The sequence below is a fragment of the Anser cygnoides genome, chromosome 3 (assembly GCF_040182565.1).
Source record: "Anser cygnoides isolate HZ-2024a breed goose chromosome 3, Taihu_goose_T2T_genome, whole genome shotgun sequence".
Lineage (NCBI taxonomy): Eukaryota > Metazoa > Chordata > Aves > Anseriformes > Anatidae > Anser > Anser cygnoides.
This window is the reverse complement of record NC_089875.1, coordinates 97,500,134-97,523,115: the sequence shown is the minus strand read 5'-3', so window position 1 is coordinate 97,523,115 and position 22,982 is coordinate 97,500,134. Positions and strand designations below refer to the sequence as shown.

The following is a 22,982-nucleotide window of genomic DNA, read 5'->3' as shown; positions in this document are numbered from 1 at the left end:
ATGCATTTTATCCCTTTTTCTGCAGTTCTTGTGCCAACAGGATGGCCAGTCTTGGATTCAGCAAGGGCAGAGAGCTCTGAGGAGCTCAGTATGTGTGGCTGGACTGTGCTGTGCCCGACTGAATTACCATCCCTGGAGGCCTTCAAGAAACGTGTAGATGTAGAACCTGGTAGCATGGTTTAGTGGTGGACTTTAGTACTAGGTTATAGGTTGGACTAAACGATCTTGGAGGTCTTTTCCAACTGGAATGATTCTATGATTCTGTAAATGAGGAGGAAGGATTTGTGACTTGTTCAGGGCGTGCCTGTTAATAGTGTACCAACATCAGTGTTAACACTGAGATCTTAAAGAGGCCACTTACCTTTGCATAGGAAAGGTCCTCTGCTGGTAAGGAAGGCATCGGTACTGTCTGTGGGAAGGACTGTTGCTCCTTGGTGATGCTTCAGGGAAGGGACATAGGAAACTTCCTTTTCAGTAAATACCAGGAAGTTGAAAACTGATGTTCAGTAACCTTTGACACTTGTTCTCTTAGTGCTCATCTGTTGTTGAAGAGTGTTGTCTTTAACTGACATCTCTGGATTTGGAGCTGAAGGCATGATAACAATCATAATCAAAACCAACTCTCTCTGTAGTAGGTGAGTGCTGACTGTGGTAACTCTTCAAAATCCATCGATGCACATGCAGCTTGTAAATATCAGCAAATCATCAGCAGCTTCAATTTCAGTTTATAAGCATCCCCAGAATAACGCAGAGATAGGACTTCATGCTTTGAAATTAGTTTTGTGTCAGACTAAAACCACCTTATTTTGGCACTCAAGCAAACTATGGGACTGTACTGGTGATGCAAACAGTTTGATTCTCTCTGATCTCTCCCAATAACTTGCTAGTTTTACCCAAACCCAGAATAAATGAGCTGCATTAAACTATTTTGCAATTGCTTTTGGCAGATGGGATTGTCCTGAATTTCTGGAATATTAAATAAGGCACTACAAGATTATAAACACGAGTGAATTTCTCTGCATGTATCATTCATTGATGACACCAGGTACTTCCACCAAGCAACATAAAATCAAAACAAAATCTGAACCAAAAAAAAAGTGTGAATATTTGAATATTACTGATCAAAATAGGAGAAAAATGCAAGTCTGAAGGGCATTTGCATAGTGGATGCTTTCAGCATAACCTACAGGGTGCTTTTTTTAGAATTGTGTATGTTTAAGAAATTGAAAAATGGATTCTGGCTAATTAATACTTGAACATCTAGGTTTGAAGTTAAGTCATCTATTTACTGCTAGCAAAGCTTCCCTGTACAAGTCTTGCTTCAATAATCTGTCCAGGCAGCTGTTTTGCTGCCTCTTCTACAATGAAAGCATATTCAAGTATGCCTTTGTTTCTGCAGCAATTTGGTTCGCCTTCATTCTTATTTCATCCGAATCACACAAAGCTCTTTTAGCTTTTTGTACTTTGCAAAGAGAAAGAATCTGAAATAGTTTCCAGTTGGAATACTGAATGTTATGTGTAGTTGTACTTGAAAAGAGTGTTTATGTTGTGGGAAATACATCTTTAAAGACATTTTCTTTCCCATTTTTAATAATTACTTACGGTGTTTATAGACAAGAATGTGTGTTTGGGGTTTCAAGTTGAAATGCGGTGGCAGGAGTATTGCCATCAAAATATTCTGGGTGACTGAAAGCTCTGACAGTTTTACATTGGGTTGTACTTGCCGGTGGTTACCAGGTTACTGCTGTAAGCGTGGTGTTTCCTTGTCACTCTAGGGTTTCAGTATGGTTTTTAAGAAATGTGGGTGGTTTTCATTTCTTCTCTTTTAATATTAGAGTGTTTGGGATTCTTTTTCGTTTGCCAGAATGATTTAAGGTGATATATAGCATTTGCAAACCTTTGTTGCCTGAAGCAAATTCATTCTCTAGAGGATTTATTAGCAAGATCTTATCAGAACAGACACCTTGTACTTTATGAGAACAATTTGTCCTCTTAATATACAGCGGTATGATACAGAGGAATATTTATGTTTTGAAGAGACTGCCTTTGAAAACATGAAAAATAGATTGGAAGGAGGTAAAAAGGGAGCCCACCTGACTTGCTTGTGAAATATCACAGGAAAATGATCTGTTTACCAATAAGATAAAATCGTTACTGATGAAGGGAGATTAAAAATGTATTTCCATGGGATGTAACTAGTGCTGAGGCTGATGAATATTTTTTTCCCCAAACATTTCTTCTACATTTACAAAACAGCAGTTTAACACAGTCCAAATATCCACAAAGCCTAAAGTCTTAAGTACTGAATCCCTCTTCTCCATTTATTTTATTCCAAATATTTTAAAGAGAATGTAAAACTACATGCCTCACTCGGTATTTGTTGCTTACGACTTAAAATGTTGACTGTCTAAACCCTTTTGGTTCTCAGCTTCCCTGGGTATAAAATAGATAAAGAAACTTCCAGCTTTTACCTGAGTAGTAAGAATACCAGTTAGCATCTATAAAATTCTGTAAGGAGGACTAATGTTTTTTCTCTTAAGAGATTTGTCAGTAGCCTCTTCAGTCTCAAAGCATGGTCCTATAGTATTGAATCTAATAAAGAATGAATTAATAAATTACGCTGTCACATTAGCTCTCCTGAAATAAAGCATACCCAAACAATAGCAAATAATTTTAGCTAGCATATTTTTCTTGATCTGATTAGAATTTCTGTCCTAATTAATATTCATAGGAAACAGAGTTTCTATTTAAGAGTACCCCGTGTTTCCTTACTCATGGCAAATGTGAAGAAATAGCATGCCTTGCGTTTGCAATTGTCAGGAATGGGAGCCACTAACGTGTCGCGATCGTTTGTGCTGCTCATGCATTCAGTTCACTGACAAACTAAATCTGGTGTCAGCTTGAGTGTCCCGAGCTGCGTGGTTTAGAATAACCACAAATCCTGGCCATTTATCAGTGAACAGCGGTATTGTTGAGTATCGGTGCAGTTCAAAATGTGATCTAACAGCAAATTTCTTACAGAGGCTGATCACTCGTTCGATTCACAATGCAAATAATCCTCTGGTTGGGCTATGCTCTTTTAAAAATTCACAGAAAATTCTATAATTGTTTCCAAAGACTCGCTGGGACATTGCGCATGTCTATTTCCTAGTCTTTTATAGTCCTACTAAACCTAAAAGTGAATGAAGAATCCCAAGTGGAGCTCCTTCAGCAGCTGAAGATGGATCAGCACGTCCAGCATGGACAGCCTTGTGCTATCTGCCTTCCTTTCGCATCCTTAGATCTAACAGAGGTGGTGACTTCTGGGGTGCTGGTCACAGCAAGAAATCTGTGTTTGCATGAACATAACGATTTTGCGTTAAAAAGGGAAAAAGCAGAGGCTTAAAGAAGTGTTAGATCTGAATCAAATATCTGTTTGAACAATATCAAAGTCATTATGTGCTGCTGATTGCCATACCATAATACCATAGGCTTGTGGATAACTTTTTTCATTACTTTGTGTTCTCTATCTCTTTGCCCTGGTGGAGCATGCATGTTACTGTACCTACTGATATGGCATCAGGCTGCTTTCTGCTGCTGGATTTGTATCACCCTAAGGAAATGCAAAGAGAAATTTAAAATAAAGCTTCAGTGAAAGTTAAAGGTTATTGTGAAAAATGATTTCTGAAGTTCGGTGAAATTAAGGTATATAGGCAACCTTGACATGACTTGATGTGCGTGAACTGTGTATGAAGCAGAGAGGAGGGATTTTTGGCTGTAAATAAGTAACTGACATTTTGGGGAAAACTGGACTGTAATTTGAAAATCAACAAACCTTAAAGCATTATTTTAGGATTGTGCTTTTGATTGGGACTGTTCAGCAAACAGAGCATTTTATTCGATGAATAGTGTAGAAGGAGGGGGATGACTTAATTTTATTTTATTTTTTAATCAGGACGTGAGATGAAAGTCACTAAAGGTCTAAGAATTCTTGCTTGTTTTCTTAATAGTGCAGGGTATAACATTATTGAAGACTGTTGTTGATCATGTAATTCTTCTTTATGAGGCTGAAGGTGGGCTTGGCTCCACGCTCATGTAAGTCACTGGAGGCTTCCACTAACGTTAGCAGCCTTTGCTCATTGTATCGCCAGTAGCACCATTAATTGTCTCCCTGGGACTCAAGGTACATCCCAAGGTAAAAAGGGGAAACCCAGTCTTAAATAAATAAATGCTTAAATACCTTGGAGAACTTGCCGGACAATTTCTGCATGCACATACATCAGTCACTTTCTTAAAATCTATTAATTGCCTTTTATTTTTTTGTCCTCTTCCTAGGACTCTGTTAAGTGGCTTCCCAAGTCTCCTAAATTGTACAGTGGCCATAACTGGAGCTCCCAGGGCTCTCGCTGGGCCTCGTTGAAAGGAAAGGAAGGTTTTCATGGTGGCAACCTGTACAAACTCAGCTCTGCCAATGGAAAATGGAGGGAAGGAAGGATCAGCCCCGAGCAAGAGGCGGAGGAACTGGAGGATCCTGATGAGGACGTAGGTGGTTTTCTTAAAGTCAGGAGAGACAATGTTGTGTGTCCATCAAGAAACTACCAACAATTCAATGCTCTGTGCCTCTGTCAGGAAGGCTGGGTGCTTTTGGGTCAGTGGGAGGCTGCATCTGCCACCTCCCCGAAGCTCTGTTGTGTACCTTCACATCCTTGCTTACGTTTTGTGTCAGCGAGGACAGAATCGTGTTCAATGTTTTGTTCCTTTGCTTGCAGCTAAAAGATCCCAACCCCCACGAGGACAGTGCAAGACAAGTAGCCAGTGCAATGACGAGATGGGTACATTTAAAAAAAGATGTTACTCCTACTTATGTCTCTGGTTCTCAGCATCCCTCCGTCTCTTTAGGGTGAGCGGGTTGTTCACAGCACTCAAAGCTCAGTCATGCCCTGGAGGGAGGAGGCTGTGGAGGAGGTGACTGCACTTTCTCAGCCTTGCAGGGTGTTGCTCGCAAGGTTTTCCTCCAGAAGTGTGCTGGGAATGAAGGGGGAACTGGGTTTCTTGCTCCTTTGCTCCTGTGCCACAACCTCACCTCCCTTCCGAGCTCCTGGCGGCCACCACCGAGTCCGATCGGGTGGATCTACCTGGGCTACTCAGCCCTGGGCGCTCTTTTTTTTTTTTTTTTTTTTTTTTTTTACTTACATGACTTAAAGCTCAGCAAATTCCCTTGTAATTTTAAGTAGAAATAGGAAACAATCACTCCACGCTTGCTCTCCTGAGGGTTGGTGGTGCTTCGTTTCATCCCAACCAAAAAGGCAATGTGGGAGAGCTCCGATACAGATTTAAAGACAGTGTCCACTGGGGTTTCTGAACAGCTGCTCGTGGTGATGCCACTGCCTTTGTAATTCTGTTTTAAACCACCAAGCTTAGAAAGGCATTTATGGGGTTTATTATCAAAGGTGTTGACCTTTGTTTGCTGCATCATTTTACTGCCAACAGAAGATGTAAGGATTATGGTAATATGAAGGTGTGATTCAACCTTACCCATCAAAATTAAGAAGGAAAAAAAATCAGCTAAATATAAACAAAGCAGCCATACAATGTGAACAGAGTTTGGAGATCATGGCTGGATTTCATTTAAACGCCTTGCCAAACAAAACTGATAACTGGGAAGCTTCACCGTATTTTGCAGTAAGACTGGATTGTGTATTTCTAATCTCAAGCCCCGGTGGGTTTGCTAGGCGTAGGGTGACGTTGTCCGTTCCTCTGCATCTCACAACAGCTACATCCTACAGCCAGGCTTCAAGGCTGTCTTTGGGGTGCCTCACCTCTGAGGCTCCACTTCCACCAGGCTGTTACCAAGTTTGCAGGTCCCCACTCACTACTGTTTGAAGCTCAATAAAGTCAACCCAGCTTCTTTTTTTCACTGAAACATTTGAATAAAATCTTAGAGATACAGATGCAAAGGTCGGGCTCACCTTCCCTCTCACACCCGTACTCCCAAATATAGAAGATGAGCCTTGAGGAGCTGTGAGAAATGTTTTATTTTCTGCATGGGAAGCCTTTTCCTTTGCTGTACATGTGTGGCTCCTTGCCCTGAGAATTGGATTTGGTGCTGCTGAGCTGCTGTAGACTGCCCAAAGTGGTCTCGTTTCCACCTTTTCACTGGGCATCACTGGAAGTGGCTGGGGAATGGTGAGGGTGCACGTGCTTGTGAGTGTCCAGGGATCTAAAGGAATGCTGTAGGAATCCCGGCCCTATAACCTCTGCCCTCGTATTGAGGGAAAACTGTGCCCAGAGAAGTAACTGTACAAAAAGATACTCGTGTGCATTTGCTTTAAGGTTGCAGTTTTGTCTTCTGTGAAGCAAATGCTAGTGTGATAAAGAGGAGCAAATCCAATTTACTGCATGTAGCACCCAGGAGTCAGATAGCTCTTCTCTTTGGTGTTGCTTTGTTTACCTGTTTGATCTTTAACCCCTAGGAACCTATTTCCAAGTTTTCTGGCAGCCTTTTTGATACTGACGGTAGCATAAGAGATCAGAGAAATACCAGAACAGCTCTTCAGGAGAAGCACAAGTCAGCAGTGAAAGAGAAAACTCTCCCAGGGACTAACAGCAAGGCACAGGCTCCTGTCTCAGCAGTGGGCAGCTTGTCCGGAGAGAGCAGCAGGTTTCTGGAGGACTCAAGAGCTGCCGATGGGACACAGCCCCCGCTGAAGGTAACGAACCACCCTAGGCATGCCTACATGCCCGGGTCTGTGTTCTGTGCAAGACACCTTTGCATCTTCACAAAGGATGCAAAGAAGGGGGATTTCGCCTGGTAGTTGTAATGAGACAGCCATTGACAGAGTGTAAGTTGGGGTTTGTCCTTGCTCCCAGTGGGTTATCCTTATAAACCACACTCTGCAGCCATTCAGCACTGTCTTGTTTTGCATAGCCAGCTTTGGACCTTCGTAAAGTCAAGCCAAAGGTGTGTGCAGCTACATCTTCACCTGTGAATGCTTAGTCCTTGGTTTAGGAGCAGTGACATGGCCTTACCCTCACAGCGTGAGGAAGCCTCCATCCCATGACAATGGGTGGCAACGTTCAGGTGGAGATTCATCAGTGGGAGCTGCAAGATTTGGGCTGAGATTTGTAGAGAAAGCTACACACTCTGAATTCAGTGGGTACATCACATCTCAACATGTGTTAGAGGACATGAGGAGGAAACATACCGTACGGGATTTAGAGAGACGTAGTAACAGAAATGCAAAGTTTGCTGCAGCCCAAGACCCTGGGGATACAGCTCCAGAGAAGACAGCTCACCTGGTGGGACAGCCCTGGTGGCGTCTTATCACCAAAGCATTGCTGACAATTACTCATGAATTCTTGGGCATGCGGGTAATGCTAAATCTAAGCTAAGCTTGGCAGGGTGGTTTTCATTTGACTGACAGGTTATTTTCATGCCTTTTTAAATCCGGAATTTCAGATGAGTATGTGATCTGTGCAAGAGTAACTGCACATTTGTCAATTTTCAAAACACAGCTGTGTTGAAACAGTCTTAATTATAAAATATACAAAGTTGTTCAAGCCTGAATTGTCTTAGTGAGATGAACCAAGTCAATGACAGTACAAGCATTTTGCTTATGTGAAGAAGTGAAATGTGATTTGCATTCAGGTTCAACTACAGTACAGCAAGGTGTTCCTTAAATCTAATCTGATTGTTGTCTTAGCAATTTTCAAAGTATTTAATAACAGGAATATGATACATTAAAGAAAAATAAATCATTTCTGGGAATAATTCTTAAACATAAGTTGTCTTTGGAACATGAAACTGATTTTATTTGGACTTTATTGTAAATTATGCACATTCAAAAAATCATCTTAGGTACTGAGCAGTTGTTCTGAAATTTTGCCATTAATAGCAGGCTAAGAATAGACTAGATGGATTACAATTTATGCTGCTTTTAAAAATATTTAAGTACTGATTTTTATTTTAAAGTCAATAGTTACTGTTGAATCTTCTGACAGAGCAACACATACATACACAGAAAGCATGTTTAAAGAAGCTATTGTAGTAGTGCTCAAACTCAATTACCTTCTCTCTCTCTCGAGTGGAGTAAGTAATCAGGCTGTAGATGAGGATCCGAAGCAAAGGTTTTTCAGAAATGTACCCCAAAATATTTACTTGTCACACCTTGTGTATATTAGCTTTGTGGCCATCACGAATGCTCAAGAAGTTGGTGGGTTTTATGAAATAACTGGGTTGGTCAGCAGTTCTCCAGACGGCAAAGAATTCTCAGGATGAAGAAGCTGTGGGCAAAATAAAGTACTCATAATAAAAAGCCTTATAAAGTTTTGACATGACTGTAAATAATGCATTCTTGATGTTATTGAAAATTACAGATTAGGCTTGCATGTGCTGGTGTTGAAGAATAGCACAATTTCTCTCTGGGTTGAGGTGTATAGGGGGAAGTCTGGTGGTGTTCAGAATGGGAGCTAGATTTTCATTGCTTGTGTAATTAATAGGCAATACTTTTGATTAATCAGGCCTCTTATCAATTATAATTCTTTTCCAGATAACCATTACTGTGTGCAGTCAAATGGGGAGTCTTGGTATTAGCATTGCTGGTGGAAAGGGCTCATCTCCATATAAAGACAATGATGAGGTGCATTTCATTACTCAAAATTTATCTAGTACTCATTAGAAGGAAACTGATGAGCAGTTCTTTGCAGCGATTGTGTTTTGTTGTTTGCTTTCTGAGGTTGTCCTCAATGTAACATTGCTATCTTAGTAATACAGTTGATGAGGGGAAAAATGGGTAACTTATTCCCAAAGTAGAAGCCGCCAGTAGATTTTGATGGGAAAGCTCCTGGAGGCACCTCTATTTGAAGTCACTCCATTTGCAATCCACGTGCCTCTCCCATCCCATTTGCTCCTTCCCAGGAGTTAACTTGATTTGAGAGAAGTATTTCTTGCATCTTCTCACTTAATTATCATTTAAGTAAATCCTAGTTTCCCCGTCTGTCCCCCATGGCATATTGTAAACAATTAATGACTTCTGTTCATTGTTGTATAGTCAGCCATGAAAGCTTTTTTTTCCTGCTAATATGCTTAGATGCTTTAGTTTCTATTTTAATAGAGGGAGCAGAACAGTATCTCTTGAAAATTAATTACTTCTTATTTGCTTTTAACAACTGCGTACAGTAGAAGAAGCTGTGTTATGTCTGAAATGTGTATTTTGTGTTACCAGGGAATTTTGATTGCTCGGCTACCAAAAGATGGTCCGGCGGACATGGTGGGAGTGCAAGCAGGAGACAGAGCGGCAGAGGTAGATGGTTTGTTTGCTAATGTAGAGCACATTTTCTTCTTGTAAGCTTTAATTCAATTCAATTAGATATGGGAGCTGGAGATCTAGATTTAGGCCTAGCTTTTTGGATTCTTCCCAAAGTACTTTATAAAGAAGTTATAATGACATTAAGTCTTTGTATTCCTTTTTATTATATTCTGTTTTGCTGATCTTTCTCTGTTCAAAGTGCTTAACAAAATATTATTCACTTTGATGGCTGACTTGTAAAGGAGAATAATGGCGTTCGTTAGCACAAACGCAGCTGTACTTGGTCCAGGAGAGTTTCTTATGGCATTGCCTTGGTCATGTATTACATGAGTTTGATACAGAAAAAAATATAAACTACATCAGCTTGTTTCACCAAGGTAATTTTTGGCTGAGAGAAGAACAACTCAAAGTAACTACATTGGTGGAGTCTTACAGTGCCAAGTGCGAAGGAATAAATGTGTATCCCTGGCTGCTCCACTTCAAGTCTCATCTTTCCTAGCGACAGCCTTTCTGTGAAGCCTCAGAGGTACTCAGGAGGTCTGCCACAGCTGTGGTGACAGTGTATGTTTTTCTGGCACTATGGCCTATTCTTTGTTTTTTTACCAGCTGTGAAAGATAGAGTGGGAGGGGAACCTCTGCAAAATTATTTTCAGATTAAAGTAGTCTATGATTTATTTATTTTTTCAGCTCCTGTGCTCTTAAGTTTTTGTTGTACTTGCTTGAACTGATAGCTTTTAGTCTAGCATACATCTTGTTAAATTAAGGTAGGGTAGAACAAGGATTCTTTTATGTCAGTTAAGCTGCCCATAATAAGGATACAATCTATATCAGACAGAGCCAAATGCATCACAGATCAATCTCTCAATTTTTACAGCTATGCTATAGATTTATATTTGTATATCCTTATATATTTTATCAGAATATTCTCAGGATTGTTTAACCTTTTCCTTTTAAAAAGTAAATATCTATTTTTTTATTGTAACATATGTGAGAAATAGCAAATAAAATAAGTCTAAATATTTCACATCACCAGATAATCAGGAAAAAAGTCAAGATTTCTAGTTGTTGCACTTGTAATTTCTAAACAGAGGTTCTGATCGAATCAGTTGATTTTTATGATACTAACTTTCTCAGGTTCCTCTGTAAGGCTGTAATTCGTTCTTACTTTGGGGGCTATTTGAAATATACTAGCTGCTGATGTCTGTTATTTTAATAAATAGTGAGGTAAGTTTGTATATCTGCTCCATACTGCTCAGTCACGCTATTGTTATCCTACAAATAGATATGTTTTCTCTGTCTCCCACAAGATGGCAGAATCATTCATCTATTTAAAGAATGTAGAAATAAAACTGTTTTTTGTATGTGTGGGAGATGAGAAGGAATTAATGCATTTAGGTGTGCTGTAGGAGTCCTGATGTTTTGAGCACAGGCCTAATCTGTGGGCAAATAACCAGCATTTCCTCTTGATATTTTATGTTACAAATTTTTGTTCTTGAACAGACCATTTCAACAATGCAAATGTACAGTATGTTCAGCAGATAGGGAACAGCAAAAATTGTAATTTTATTTGCTTTCATTGTGCAACCACGTATAACAAAAGGGCTAGGTGTTCATACATTCACCTGAAAGGGAGGGAGTTGCTCCTCTTGAACAGGATGTAAAAATGTCTTTCTTCTGCATTGTTTTTTAAAGGGATCCCTCATTTCAGAACCCAATGCCCATGATGCTGGTCCTGCTGAAGCTTTGTCCAAAGGCAGCCCCTTCCAGACAGTAAACCATGTCATAACAGTAAGTATGGGGGGCACAGCAAGTAACAAATCCTGCTTAGCTAAATAATTTGTATTGTCTGTCATTAATGCTAATAAGGATCGTGAAGACTGGCACAAAGCTCGTGAGAGGCTGTGTAAAAGGAAAAAGTGTACCAACGATCAGTGACCATCTGTTTATGGTGGCTGTCACTGCACCCAGGGTGCAACCTGGGGGAGCTCAGCTCCTGGTCAAGCACTAGCTTAGCAGATCAGACCTTTTGAGTTTGGGAGCACTAAGGGTGGTGTCCGTTCCCTCCAATGTAAGTATTTATTCTGTTGCCTGGACTCCCCCTCTAGTTGATGGAAAGAGCATCATCTCTAGGGTGCCTCTTGTAGGAGGGAGAAGTTGAGCTGCCACCTGGAGGTGCTAATTTTTATCCTTCATCATGAAGGGGAATTTGCATGACAGGCTAAGACTGTGTGCCCATATTTTAGGTGGCTGATGTCAGACAACATTAAGCCTACCGTAAATGTCACAAAAGGAAATGTTTGGGCATGCAAAGGGTTTATTACAATTCTGATCTACTTTTGTGTGCTTCTGTAAAAAGTTAAACTATCTGAAGACCTACCCCAATCACAGTCATCTGCCTGCACACCTGAAATTCTAGCTTTACTGGGAAGATACAATAAGATTAAGGTATCTGAATTATGAAGGTAAAAAAGCATCTTGTTTAAACTAGGTCTGAAGTACCAGACAGCACCAATGGTTTCTCTTACAGCAAATGCCAGAGAAATGCTTTGTTTGATTCTTCTTCTTCAGCCTTTTTTTTCATCCTTTTCCAGGAAAAAAACTCTCACAAACCAGCTAATGGAAAAAAAAAAAAAAAAGAAAAAAAAAGAAAGTTCACATATTACATAAGACTATAATTGAAGGCCACATACAGTTGGTTTTTTTGCTAACCATTCTTTTTTTTTTAATAATATAATTTGTTAGTTAACTGCAAAATAAGCAAATAGACCATGTAAGTCTGTTTTCCTTCGGTTTTCTGTGGTTTACTATTCAAGAAGGCTTGAGCTTACACTGCAGCTTTTGTCTATGAGATAGACCAATAAAAGTTTCTTTAAGCAACTAAATAGAGAACCTATTTTTGAGTTTTCTCATCATCTTGTGAAATATTTAGACCAGTTTTATTTTCCAACTGAAAATGCTTCCATCATTTATTTATTGGTCCAGCTCTGCCTGATATCTGTTTCTGTATGGTCTTAACTCACATGGCAGGAAGCACAAGGCTTCCAGTTAGAGGAATCTCTGTTGGTGGGGTTGATTCATGCAGTGCTAGTGGCTTGAATCTTCTGCAGAAGTACCTGACTTTTAGTGTTTTCAGCCAAAAAAATGAAATGACCATTTTTTTGTGCCTCTTGGAAAATAACACAGCAAGTTTCCCTGCCTCTCTCCAAAGCTCTTAAGCTGCAAGGAGAGGAGGAGGCAGATAAGACCATGGTAGTTACCTCAGAACAAGGTGCCCAGAGAAGATGTTTCAGCTGTTGAAAGGAGACAGTGTGAAAGTTCTTCTCTGGAGAAACCTTCATATTTCTGTTCAACATCTTTTTGCTGTAGCAAATTGCATATTACATCCTTTTAGCCTAAAGCACCATTTGTCGGTCTTATGGGTTATGGGCTTTTCAGGAGCATCCAGCTGACTCAAGAACTGGTCAGTGTCTCATCTGGTCTCCCTCTGGCTTTACTTTGGTGAAGTTCATCTTCCTCCTCAGTAACTGTTACCTGAAAAATGTTTACAGTGATGGCTTCTTATTAAAGACATGCTTTGCACATTCAGATAAGCTGATGGCAGTAGTTCTTTAAAGAACAACAGAATCTTCTCCTTTGCTAGGAATCAAGGAAAGTTTGTCTCCTTTCTATTTGTGACTAGGTTTAAAGAGAAGATGGGTGCAGCTACTTCAAGGGAAGTCAGGAGGAAAGTTTAGTGGCAAAGCCGCCAAAGATTTGTATTATTCTTCTTGTAACAGCTGAATTATGTGCTGGATGAGCTGCTACAGTGCCTGTATTCCTTCTCCCACTCTTCCATGTCATCACTGCTTCCAGCACTCCAGCAGGGAATCTGTCTTCATCTAATTATTCTTAATGAATTTTAATAAACATCCTCTTTGCATATGTTATCTATGATAATATTGCCGTCATTTGCCAGCCGTGGTCCTTTAGACATCTCTTGCCATTTTCCTTTCTATCTCCAGGCCTTCCACTCTGACATTACAAGGGTGATCCCTCTGCCAGATTAAGGTTACCTCTCTGTTCTTCATGTGCTTGGTTGCTTTAAGGTCTTCTAAAAGAATCATTTGACTTGTTAACTAATCCAGAAAAAAAAAAATCAAATCCTTTGTGCCAGGTTTAAGATTTCATGACCAGTATGATCTCAATGATCAGTAATTAATTGGACAGACAATGAAAATTTCTTTCACTCTGAGTCATTGTTTTGCAAAAGAAAAATTAGAATTGTCCTTGGTTTAACTTATGATGATTTTATGGAATTGTAGAGGCTCCAGAACTTCAGTTACAATTAGGTACTTTTTTACATTCAGTGTTTTATAGACTTGTTTCAGTTATGTTAATCACATCTCAGAAATACAGAATCTGTTTGTTTTAGATTGTTTAGTATGTGCGTATAAAAATACGATACTTTAACTGAGCTTAAATTGAGTCTTTGGATTTCAAAATGGTAGTCTTAGAATATGAGTATGTCTATGAAGATGTGCATCAAAATATAACAGATTAGAACCACAACTGATACCGCTATCTACATGCATCCTTTGTGTAAAATATTGCATGTTTGCTACAGGAAAGAGAAAAATCAGTGATACAGACCACCAAACTTTGCCAATAGTGCCCTATGTTGACTATTGGAGAAGCAACGTTGCTTGGATTCTGGAGTCTTTATTTCCAGTTCGCTATTTTTCTGTCTTCTCCGTCTGCTACTTATTTTGTGCTCTTCCTCTCAAACATAAAATGAACTCTGCACAATTTTTCTCCATCCAAATATTCTCATTCAAGTCCCAACTGAAATTTCCAGTGGACTTTGTCCAACAGTGAATGGAGAATGTCAACAGGTTTCAGCATCTCTCTCAACTCATGACGAGGATCATCATGTCATTGTCTCTGATCCTTTGTCTTTTTCATGGACAAAGCTTTGATCAAAAAAAAAAAACCAGATACCAGTTTTGTCTAAAACTCTCCTGGTTTTGTTGGATATGCTTTGGCATCTTCTTTTTAAAACAGTTATCTAAAAATCCAGCTGTGTGTAATGTGTTTTTTTGTTTTGTTTTTTAGGCCTGCCTAAATGCACTCCTTCACTCAGGCCAAGGAAAAAAGATTGATTTAAGCAGTTCCTTTTATGAATACAGTCATTATCAAATACAGCCTTTTGCATCTAGTAAGGGCATGTTTTCATTGTTTAGCAAGAAGCCTCAATTTCCTTTTGCTGAAGTCTAAAATAGTATCGCTATCCCCAGTGATGATGACAAAGTAAGATGAAATGTGAAATCATGAAATGATTCATGGTGTTTACACAAACCCTGGCAAATGCAAAACAAGATGATGGGGTTTGTTCTTTTTTTTCGTTCTTTTTTTTTTTTTCTTCCCCGAAAGGCTCTAAAAGACATAATGAACATGATAGCCATAAAGACATTTATGGGCTGTTCTGTAACCTTTTGGACAACCATATAGTTAGAACTGGAAAGGAAAGTATGCATGTATAAAGGGAAGTTAACAACTATCAGATGTTCGTGTGTTTGCAGGCTGTGTCATTTACTATGCTTTAAGAAGACACTTTCAGCTGAAGCATCATAGCCGGCTGTGTGTTTATTCCTATCTCATGTCAATATGAATGCATTTTTGCAGCCAACACTGCAAATTAATTGCCCCGGGTTATTTAGATCAGTTTGTTTCTGTGTGGACCAGGAGCGTGCACACAGCCCATGTCTGTGTTTCAGCTGAAGGACTCCAGCTTTCAGTGGAGGGTGATAATGCCATAAAATGGGCGTTGAAATTGATTTTTATCTATGATTGATTATAAACAAAAATGAAATTTACTCATTTTTAGTGTTTTAAGTCTCTTATTATGTCGACAAAGTGTGAGAAAGATGCAAACAGAGCAATGAAAGAAATCCCTATAGTGAATGCATTGGTTTTGGTGAAGGATGTGTCCTTTTTTAATTTTACTTTTTAGGCACTGAAAATATATTTTAAGGAAAAAAGGAAGATAGTGACTGGTTTCAAATGGTCAATTACACAGTTTTTTTTTTTTTAATATAATATGATGGTTTTGGATTGACCAGTGCTTCAGGTGTTATTTTAATAATGAGTTCATGATGACAGAAAGTGAGTAGGAGGACTCTGCAATTTCAGCAGAAATATTTTGAACAAGTTCAGGCGCTGTTCAGTAAAACTAGTGAGGTAAAACAATGGAACACTGCAGAATCCTGCCTAAACTGTCCTCCTACACCAACATCGTTTTCTGAAGAGTTACTGGTAGAAGATAGAAGTTCCACACCTTCCTTAGGCAAGCGACTCTAGAGCTCAGCTGTCCTTGCTGGAAAATTTTCCTTGTTCCCATCCCAAATTTCTGTGTCGTGTCCTGTCTGCAACGGGCACTGGAAATAATTTCCTTCATCTTTGCTACGACATTTTATTTTGGATGTGATATGTGTTCTCCTGTCTAGAAAAAAAAGACCTAAAAGCAAAGCTTACCAATTAAACAGGGGGAAGCTGTGATCAGTGAAGATAAACACAGAAATCTGAAAGCACGGGGAATCCCACTGGGATTCTGGGGCGAGAAGCACCTGGTGTGAGAAAAGGATTGAACACAAGACAAAGAATATGATGCAAATTTTGTGGCTGAGTTTTCCTACTCTCTTTTGTTGTGTTTATTTTGTTTTAAACAAACCAAACCAAAACTGGAAGTGGAAAGGAAGACTTAAATCATGATGTTGCTGCAGCCAGGGTGAATGTGAAGGCAGTGACAGAGAGCTCTGGGTTCCTGGGAGATAGCTGGGTGAAGATGGAAATGTTGCACCTCTGTTTCTTAACTGGGTTTGCTCCCAATTTGCAGTTGCATAGGTTGGAACAACCTGCAGCCAAGAGCTGTTTCATCACTGGTACCTATGATTCAGCTGTGAGGAAACTGGGGCTCCTGAATCCCATCAGGGAGGTGGACACAGCACAGGGCAAGTAGCTGCAGAGGACAGAGCAGCGGTGGGGTTGGGGATGGCCATGGTATGGGTTACTGGGGGCTTTTGGAGATGGTAAGGGAGATCTCCTCTCAGAGATTTTCAGCCTTTGCAGCCTGCTAGGGCTGAGAAACACTTCAGGTTTCACCACAGAAAGCCGATCAGTCATTTGGTGCCAGCTCCTCTTCATGTGCAGCAGGATGAAAAAGTAGACAAAAGACTTCCCGAACCCCACTTATTCATGAATGCAGTCGATACGTGTTCCACAGAAATGCTCTGTGAGCAGGTGGGTGTCCAACAGGCCACAGCAGACCGTCGTGCTGTCGGCAGGGCTGGGATGTCCTCCAGAGGCTCAGCTTTAGCTCAGGTGCTGGAGCCACGCGGTCTGAAAGACCTCACAATTCCTCCGTGGGCGTAGGGGAGAGAGTGTGTCATTAAGGAAATGAGGTAAGTTTTCGGGAAAGTTGTGAAAGCCTGGGTACAGCTTGCAGAGTATTGAACAAACATATAGAGAGATGCAAAAGGCGAGTCATGCCAGAACTTGAACATCCTGTGGGATTTGTTTGTACAGTGGCAATATTGTTACAATCTCAGGGTTATGTTTTTCAGATTTAGATTAAAAAAAAAAAAGACTAATTTTTTGGCACCTTGGTGATTGTTGTGGAATATAGAATGACCCACAAGAACTTCATGTTACTAGTTGAAATTTTGGGGGTTATCCATCACCGACAGCTAGGGTTTCTTTCAGTTTTCTTTATTAAATTAAGTAAATGAAATTCACTTTGTGACTGTAAGACTGCCCTATAGTAGTATTTGAAAGATAGTATGCAAGAAGCAGGCTTGAGAAGTTATGAAATGTTTAAAGAAAAGCTTTATTAGAGGATTACAAAGCTCAGCACTGCATATCTTTGCAAATAACTTCAAATAAGGCACAGACCTCAGCTCTAGTTCTAGAGGTGGTGGAATTCCAAAATATGACCCAGGACACGAACCTATACGTATAGGCTGTGCATTTGCTGTAGCACAAAGCTGCTGGCTATCACTAAGGAAGAAACATCTTTTAGCAATGAGCACAGTCAAGAAAAACATCCAGTGGGTGGAGAGCTTGTAAATGTTGTCAGGTGTGCGTGGCAGAAGCAAATCTTCCCAGGAGATATTAGCGTGGCCAGTACTTCTGGTCTACGGAGATCATCTATAGCTTCCAGTAATGCGTCATCCTTAGCCTAAGCGAGATGATGGGAGGGGAAAGAGAGAGAAGTGGATGTTCAGTAGACTGGGGAACATAACTAAAAAGTACACCTGGCTTTAAAATTAGTTTACAGTTACGGTGGGTGAGAATCCAGACTGACACCGGTGTTTTGGTGTCTATGTGTGGAGCAGCCCCCTGTGAGCTGGGGGTGCCAGGTCCCGTGCAGCCGGCGGAGCTGTAGCTGATGTGGGCAATGGAGCCTGGAGAAGAATTCCTGTGGCTTAGGTGCGGAAACCTGCTGGATGCACAGCTGAGCAGCCACAGAGCATCTCTGTGCTTGTGTCATTTCCCAAATCAAATGGTGTATGGCAGGGAAATAACGCAGCAATGACTGAATTGTGTGGTGTCAACATTAAGCGTTTTTATAATGTCTGAGGAAATACAACAAAGTTACTGGTGTGTAAGAAATATTGCCTTTCTTGAAAATTTCACAGTACTGGTAAGGTGGACAGTTTATTATACATCATTGCTTGCTTGTTAGATACGTGAACTCACTGCTATATCTGTTTTTATTCTGTGTTAAACTTTTTTGGAATATTAGTAAAAAGTAGGGCTTCCCATGCATCAGAGTTAAATTTGTAAAATCCATTCATTGATACGAACCATTGCTGATACATTATTTGGCTATACATAAAGAACCTAACATTCTTCTTTTCTCAGTTACAGCGTTTAGATTAATTTAAAACCACTACAACATAGCTCTCAAGGAACGCAAAATTCTCAGCCGAGTCATTGATATTATGAATCCAATCCATGTGTGCACATTGGTCAGCTAATGAATTGACAGTGATGTTTTGTCTTAATGTTTCCCTTAAATATGTTTGGTCAGTAACTAAACTAAAATATGAAAATTTTCAAAGCTTGGTAATTGATATGCCTTTTGGTCCTTAATTAATTTTTATTTCTTTCAAGTGCATGGATTTCATGATGTTAAATAAAACTGCATGTATATTTTTCATATTTATTTGTCTATTTTTAAAAACTTTTGTCTTATTTTCCCCTCTAGAACCTCTTTACAAATTAGCTAATGAGAGGAAAATGCAATTCATCAGAATTTTGCTTTAATTATCGCTGCAATTTTTGGCATAGATCCCCTCAGAAACCCCTGTGGCTTTACATCTCTGGCATGTTTTTGCTCATCACCTGCTACCCCTGTACCTTTACAACACCGCTTTTAAACACCTCCTTTCTCTTGATCTTACTCTTTTTCTCTGCAATCTCTTGCATCTTCCTGAAGATACCTCGAATAATCCTCACTCGCCCTTCAACTTCTGATGAAGATACCGACCAGTTACCCCCGGATCCGGAGGACCTTGAGCCGGAGGAGCCCAATGGCACAGAAAGCCATGCCTATTCGGACTGTCTGAACAGCGCTTTTTATCCTCCCTAATAAAATACTTTTTTTTGGAAAGAGTTCACAATTTTTTTCCCCCCAATTATTTAATGACATTTAATGTAGTACTTGAACCGCTATGCCTTATTTGTGGGTAAAACCATTACACAGAGAACGGATTTGAACTGGGGACAGGGGGAGCACAATCTGTGTTTGTCTTTGGTTGCCTTGAACTTGCCTTCAGCCAGAACTTGTGCACTTGACGAAGTGTGCTCTGGGGAGGTTATGTGAATGTCCCTACGTGCTTCAATACCCTCTTGTAAGTGCATTCTATAGCAGGTAAATGCAATGATGGGAAGAACAGATGATTTTTATTCAGAGGGTACACTACCCATTTGGAAACACAATGAAAACAATTGTATAGCTGTTTTTTTAAATCTTGTGTCCATTTTGTGTCTATGTAGCTTACCCTTCTGTGTACCTGCAGGTTCCTTTGGATTGCCCCTTTTAATATTGTTTTCTATAAGAATAAAAATCCTTTTCTGTATTATAAATAGTGCTTTATTTTTTTTCCTTTTCCTGCAAAGTTATTTACATTAGAATTCTATATTTCATTAGAGTGAAATAAAGAATGGTTTCTCCAAGTATCTCAGATTTGAATGGGACCTCTAAGTTTTTTGTTAGATCTAAATGAAGAAATCACCTTACACAGCTATGCATCTGAGAGTGAACTGAGAAGTTCTTACCCTTGATGTTTTTTCGTAGACTTTCATTTCCCCTCCTGACTTGCATATAAACAGAACACCTTAAATTTGCCTTGCTGTGATAAGCAGTATTTCATGTATAAATATGTATAGGTGAGCATTGAAAAGCAAATGTTTTTGTACAACAGTGTTGAATCCTTTAATTCTTTTTACTGCTATATTCAGGTTTCTAATGTATTTTATGGTACCTACAAATAACCTTTGGGAACTGATTAAACAGTTTGGGGCTCTGCAGTGCTGCCTTAACTCAGGTGTTGGGGTCTTGTCCTGCTAGACTGGGATGTAATGACATTTTTAAATGCGCATAAAGCGTGCTTTGACAGTGTTTACCATGTGTGTACAGTTTCTTCACCTGTAAATATAATATGATATAAATCAATGACCTGGTAGATCCTCATCTTTTTTTCACATTCTGAAAGATTTCTGAGACGATTGTTCATGTACGACTTGAATTGAGTGTGCTAGTAGCTGGCTTTACAGGAAAAAGGAAGTTCCCAGGAGAGTACTGCTATCATGTGGTTGGAACAATGTTTTTTACTGGTAAAATTGTTATTTTATTTTGAAAAAATGGATTTACAATAGCAGTACGATATCAAGATTTTTCTTGACTCTTAACTCATCCACTACAGCTTTTTCATTATTCTGTACATCAGCATTTTAATTGAAGATAATTTATCAGCAGTAGGAATATTAAACTACTTTTCATTTATTTTCAAAACAAACATTACTTTAGAATCTGCTATTGCTTTAATAATAAAGACTATATTATGTGCATAAACATTTCAATTCAAATTAGCTTAGATGATGTCAATAAGAGAAATCATATTAAAAATATTTGTTTCCCATCCCTTTTGTTGCTCCAAAACAAGCAGTGTTTCTCCATCATGATACAATGTTTGATCAAAGCATACCGCAAAAATATCATCAAGCTCAGAACCCGTAAATGCTTTGGCAATCCAGCTAGTTATGTGCAGTTTATTGTTGACTAATTATATCTTACTAGACTGCAGAAAAAGTAATCTCATTCCACTGTTGTAAGCCATCTCCTGGGTTGCAGAATAAACTGTAGTTGAGCGAGTGAAATGAAGTAGGTCTGCCAAGAACTCTAGAATTTCATTATTTTTTCCTCCTCACGCATAGGTATGTGGTTTTGATTCTTCCCTAGGCAGTAAGTTATTTTCCAAAATGCTTGAGAGTTGGAGGTGCTGTGTTAGTGCACCTTGCATGCGCTGGACCATGATTTAATAAGGCTTTTGAGTTTAATTGTGCTTGTTGTGATTGTTTGGCAAGATGGCAAGACAATGTGCATTGGTTTGGGGACTCCGCTTGTGGGTTTAGAAATCAAAACTTTTGCTATTAAAATTAGGTGCTCTTAACCAAATGCTGTCAGTATTCAGATAACTTTTTAACACTTGGGTCTTTGTCTGTTCTTTTCAGCTGAATTTGTTTTAAAGGCAGACTTCATACTGCAGTATAGAGAATTCTGCTGTGGGTATAAATTTATGGTGATAACACTCTGTGTGTGGGGGACAAACAATGCAAAAAGACAAATGAACCCTAGAGAATGATGGAAGTGCGCAGACAAACAAACCAATGGCTTGCGGGTGAGCATGTCACTCCACAAAACATGTCACCCAAAGCCTCTGCTACGTATTTGTTCAGGCTTTACTTAAGCAAAATATCCTGTACATTTCCATGGGAGGTGCTGGGGCAGGTGGTTACATTTCACTTTCCTCCTACAGAGGAGGAGCACAGGTGGAGGTGAGATTCTGACGTCCTTATCAGCACTGAGTAATGTCTCTTTTCAGGTCCTGTGTTTGATAAGAGTGGGCAGAGACAGAAGGCGAAAGCAAGGTGCGGTGGGAGTTGTTCTGTTCGTGACAGCTCACATCCTGCTTCCTGGTGCCTGCTGCGGAGGAACCTGGAAGAGCCCACTGCCGCCTGTGCAGAGACCACAGGCTCTCTGTGGGGAGCGGGCTTCTCCTTGTTCCCAGCCGACACCTCAGTTGTAAGATAGATGGGAAGGCATGAAGTGCTTTCCTAATGTGTTTCGTTAGCCACGTGTCATCAGTGCCATGAATTTCTGGTTGTGCGGGAAGGCAAGGTGAACAGCACCACTGAATATGGGGAGGGGTGATTTTTTTTTTTGTGATGCATCTATTGAAGTGTATCTCCCAGCATGCAATCATTTACATTGCTGCAATATAGCAGCAACATTTAGTGTCGTTGCATGTATATAGCTGAAATCATAGATACTCAGCAGAAAAGAGCTCAGCTGTTCCACGGCTCTCTGTACTGCTGAAGGACAGCAGATGTAGGACCTCACCAGCACAACGTTGCCTTGGCTAGTCTGCTTTAAAACAACTGGCTTGAAGTCACGAAGTTGTGAAACTCATGAAGAGAAGAAAAAAGTCATGAAAAGTCAAAAAAAAGTCAAAACTCATGAAGAGAAGAAAGTACTTCCACAAGCTGCGGTGTCAGAGCAGGCTCAGATCTCTCAGGCTCAATTTATTGTAATGTTAAAATAACATTCCTTGTTTTTATCTTCAGAAGTATTCCAGCTTGACCCTTTGGAGAAAGTTTGTCCGGGAGTCTCCTGCTCCCTGTACGTGATATGCAAGGCTCTCCATAACTGCCTCCTCACATGCAAAGCAGAGCCTGGCCGTGCACGTAATGTTCCCCTCTTTTTCCACGCCTGCTACCTCCTGCTCCGTGAGTATTTACAGAGCAAGCAGGGTGGACCAGGGAGCGACAGCAGCAGCTGCTGGGCGCTGCGGCAGGAATGTGGACCGGCCTCTCCTAAGGATCAGCTTCCCACCCTCGGCTCCCTGCTGCTTGCAAGGTAAGCTGGCTTCGCAGGCAGCCGTGGCAGCTCTGGCATGCTTCTCGTCCCTGCAATGAGCATACCACTAAATAGCTGCTAGGAAAGCCGCTGAGGTCCTGGTGTTTCCAGGCGTGTGTGTGTGATGGGGCTTTGGGCAACCTGACCAAAAGGTATTCCCTTTTGGCAGGGAAGGTGTCCCCTTTTTCCCCTTTTTGTCGTATTAAGTGATGGAAGCCATCTGTCCAAATCATACCTCTAAAAACTCACTGCAGAGGTAATTTCTGTGTAAGTTTTTTATTTGTTTAGCTGATACATGTGACTTAAGTAGGTGGTTTTCAACCGAGCATAACGTGATTGAACATGTCAGGGGCAGAATTAATGCTTTGAACTGCTTATGGTGTGTTTGATGCCGAGCAAATGAAAACTACTGCCTTAAGAACGAAGTGGTGTGGCTCTGTCATGTGTGATGCATCAGCTGGCAGTCCCAGCTGGCAGCAATGCCAGGCTGAGAATGAAAATTTGCGAAGTTAAAAAGC

At 40.1% G+C, this 22,982-nt stretch overlaps 1 protein-coding gene across 1 annotated transcript; it reads left to right on the top strand.

Moving 5' to 3' along the window:
• Window positions 1–21,112, top strand: LOC106030393 (protein scribble homolog). Its single transcript, XM_066993210.1, has 7 exons — window positions 1–177; window positions 4,315–4,521; window positions 6,453–6,689; window positions 8,529–8,618; window positions 9,204–9,281; window positions 10,980–11,075; window positions 18,763–21,112. Exons 1-7 carry the CDS (start codon window positions 1–3, stop codon window positions 18,913–18,915), a joined length of 1,038 nt encoding a protein of 345 aa, XP_066849311.1. The 3' UTR covers window positions 18,916–21,112.
• The last annotated feature ends 1,870 nt before the right edge of the window (window positions 21,113–22,982 follow it).

Coding starts and splice junctions, on each gene's coding strand:
- LOC106030393 (XM_066993210.1), top strand. CDS start 1: ATGCATTTTATCCCTTTTTCTGCAGTTCTTGTGCCAACAGGATGGCCA. Junction 4,522..6,452: donor TGGAGGATCCTGATGAGGAC/GTAGGTGGTTTT, acceptor TTTAACCCCTAG/GAACCTATTTCCAAGTTTTC. Junction 9,282..10,979: donor CAGGAGACAGAGCGGCAGAG/GTAGATGGTTTG, acceptor TGTTTTTTAAAG/GGATCCCTCATTTCAGAACC.